The sequence below is a fragment of the Strix uralensis genome, chromosome 22, assembly GCF_047716275.1.
Source record: "Strix uralensis isolate ZFMK-TIS-50842 chromosome 22, bStrUra1, whole genome shotgun sequence".
NCBI lineage: Eukaryota > Metazoa > Chordata > Aves > Strigiformes > Strigidae > Strix > Strix uralensis.
In genome coordinates, this window is record NC_133993.1 from 5,142,758 (window position 1) to 5,146,205 (window position 3,448).

The 3,448-nt window shown below is 51.2% G+C and overlaps 1 protein-coding gene across 1 annotated transcript; it reads left to right on the top strand.

Annotated features, from left to right (window-relative positions):
* Positions 1-553: 553 nt before the first annotated feature.
* LOC141953292 (feather keratin Cos1-2) lies at positions 554-859 on the top strand. The gene has a single exon (XM_074891758.1). The coding sequence runs from the start codon at positions 554-556 to the stop codon at positions 857-859; it is 306 nt and encodes a 101-aa protein (XP_074747859.1).
* The last annotated feature ends 2,589 nt before the right edge of the window (positions 860-3,448 follow it).

Here is a 3,448-nt window from a genome sequence, read left to right on the forward strand (position 1 = left end):
AATGAAAGCACAGCCCATAGCATTAGCTGCGATGGTTTGCATTCAAGATGAGCTTGTCCGAAAATTGTTACCTCTGCAAAGGTGCCTCTGGTCCTGCGGCAGTGAAGGGCAGGTATAAAAGGCAGCCCAAGTCCCTGCTCTCTCATGCACTTCTCTTGACTCCTTCTGCTTGGGAACCAGGTGAGTCTGAAGCCCCTTCTCCTCCTCTTCCAAAGGGAGATCTGCACTTGAGAGACATCCCAGCTGATATTGCTCTGTCCTGTCCTGGGGTTTGGATTTTCTTGTCATGACAGATAGAAGTGGGAACACGGTGTGCTTATGGAGGCTGGGGGGCTGAGTAGAGTTTAAGTTTATGCATAAGGAGAGATCTTTGTTTAGCCAGGTTGTTCTTTGTGGGGGAATGAAGACCGTGTGGCTCTTGTCAAAACGTTCATCTCCCCACTCAGCAGTGGCCTTATCTCCTCTATGACAGGGTAACCAGGCAGCTCCTCACCCACCCTTGTGCTCTGCTTCCTCCCTGCTTCTACCCAGGTGCACCTCCACCCTCAGAGACATGTCCTGCTATGACCAGTGCCTGCCATGCCGGCCCTGCGGCCCAACCCCGCTGGCCAACAGCTGCAATGAGCCCTGTGTCAGGCAGTGCCAGAGCTCCACCGTTGCCATCCAGCCCTCCCCCGTGGTGGTGACCCTGCCCGGACCCATCCTCAGCTCCTTCCCACAGAACACCGTTGTGGGCTCCTCCACCTCCGCTGCCGTTGGCAGCATCCTCAGCTGTGACGGAGTGCCCATCAACTCTGGGGGCTTTGACCTCTCCTGCATTACCAGCCGCTACTGTGGCAGAAGGTGCCCACCCTGTTAAAGGTGCCGACAAACCCCAGGAAACAGCTTGAGGAACTCAGAACATGGTGCTGGGTAGAGGATTAATATTTTGGAGGTTGCTTTTGGGATAGCGGAATGGTTTTGCCTTTCTTTCCTTTTTCTTTGTTTACTACCTCTCCCCTCACGCACCCCAGCACCAACTGGGGAAGGCCCATCTATCTCGTCTTCCTCCCTGGGACAGGCAGACAGACATCATGCAGGAACTTCTCTATGGCCAAGGACTGCAGATTCTCAGCTGCCCCCAGGGCTCCCTGCACTGCTGACCTCCACTTGGAGTGAATTTATTTCCTTCTTTTGACTCATTAAAGTTCTGTTGCATTCAAGCCTGGCCTCCATGTGGTCCTTCCCTCTGTGGACACGCCCCAAGCTGCCAAAGGAGAAGGGTGTTGCTCTGGGTGGAAGGGGGTGAGGGCACAAGGAGACCTTGCCTTGTTGTGTCTCTGTGCACAAATGCCCAGAAAGGCAGGAGGCTCTGAGGGCTCAGCAGCCCCATCAGCTCCTGAGCAAGAGCGTTCCTCTTGCTATGGCTGGAGCTGCACTGCCTTGGCAGGGGGTTGGCTTTGGGCTCTGAAAGGTGATTTGCTTTGCAGAATGGCAAGAGTGGTAAAGAAGGGAAGAGCCCTTGGGATGGCCCAGAGCTGCTACTCCACATTCCTCTGCCCTCCACCACTCAATCTAGGGGCCATGGCCAGCACACATGGATTGGACTAGCAGGGAAAAGTCACCCATGCTGCTGAATGTCTTGAGGCTGGCTCATGAAACACAGCTCAGAACACCTGAAGGCCAAAAGCTCTATAGCAGCGTTTCACTTGCATGTCTGAAATTTTTTTCCCTAGTCATGCTGCTAATGACAAACATCATCATCCATATAGACCTCCTACGCTACCACACTGAATCTTGTAACAAGGAGAAGGTCCTTGGCAATGATGATACTCTCTGAAATTTTCCTTCTGGATGAGGGAGGGATGGCATTGTTTCTGACAGATGAGTAAGACCCTTGGCCAAAGCACTGCCAAAGTGCTGCCACTGACTCCTGGCATGACCCCTGGTTTCTCGACCCAACTAAAGAGCTCTTGCAAAGGTAGGAAAAAGGCACAGGATCCATGCAGGCTTTACACTTCAAATTAAGTGTATTTGTGCCAGAGGTTGGGTTTTATTTATGGTGATTTAAACCATTGACTGACAGAGTAGGAGCTCTTCTTTACATCACACTTATTCTTGTGCTGTGCACCTTGATTTACACCCTAAGAAAAGTGGATGTGAAAGTTGCTGGTATTTCTTCACTGCCAACACTGGCCAGTTTCTAGTGTTAGACAGGTGAAATGATGACGAGATCTGTTTCCATTTGAAGAAAATGCTCTAAAAGCCTGACTGACCAAAATGGGGTAATTCATGTGTGGATGAGACATACACAGTGTCCTGTACTCTAGGAAGGGGGCAACAAATTATACTGTGCTGTGGGAGTGACTGACAACTGCCGTGGGTTGCCCAGGGAGGTCACAGGCCTTCCCATATCCAAAACTACCTGGACACGGTCCTGGGCAACTGGCTTGAGGTGGCCATGTTTGAGCAGGGGGCTTGGACCAGGTGACATCCAGAGGTCCCTTCCAACCTCAGCTGTTCTGTGATTCTCTCATTCTGGGAGAGCAGCTGATGTAGAGCAGCTCAGGCTTTCCAGCACTTGAAGGGATGTAAGGTCACGGACATAATCCTGCTTTCCTTTCTTGTCTTAGCACTAATAATGGGCATTTTAAGGAATGCTTGGAAGAAGCTGAGTACCTCTCTTACTGGAACCAGCCACTCTCATTTCTGTTGCCCCAGCCTCAGTGTCTGCAGTCTGTAGAGAGTCTGGCTTGTCCCAGGGGACACCACGCTCTGCTGCTGTGTGAATACACCACTGAGGCACCATTTCCTTTACAGAGCAGGGGCCTGTCCCCCAGCCCCACATCTCCCTTCAGGAGACCACTGAGCACAGCTGGGAGCATCTAAGGCTGTAAGAGTTGTCTCACTTGCAATGTGGGGATTCTTTGTGGCTGCAGCAATATGGTTCTCCAGTTTTTACGTTATCCCTGACACACAGACTTGGGACACAGAGAAGCTGAATGCCTGGAAAGGCCATGGCAGCTTCATCTCTCACTTTTCTAGTGAGGAAACACCAGAATGAAGCCCAGTCAAACCCTTGTTCTTATTAAAACTGATGAGAATGGCCAGGAACTGATTAATTGCCTTAAGTCTAGGGCCTGAAGGACTTGCCTAGGACTTGTCATCGCAAGAGGCTGAGAGCTGGCATTGAACTTCCTGGTTGTCAGTGCTGTGTGTGCATGTTCACGCTCACATACATGTTCTTCTGGCTGTGCTCACGTGTCCATTTGCACATACGTGTGCCTGTGTGTGCCTGGGGTAATGCACAGGCAAGCAGGAGTGTGCACAAATATTGGCTGCGGGTGTGTTTGTGCACGTCTGTTGATGAGGGCATATGTGTTTTATCACATGCACGTGTCTTCATGTAGCTGAGCATGGACGGATGTGACATTGGTCTGCAGATATGTAAGTGTGTGGGCACAGATAT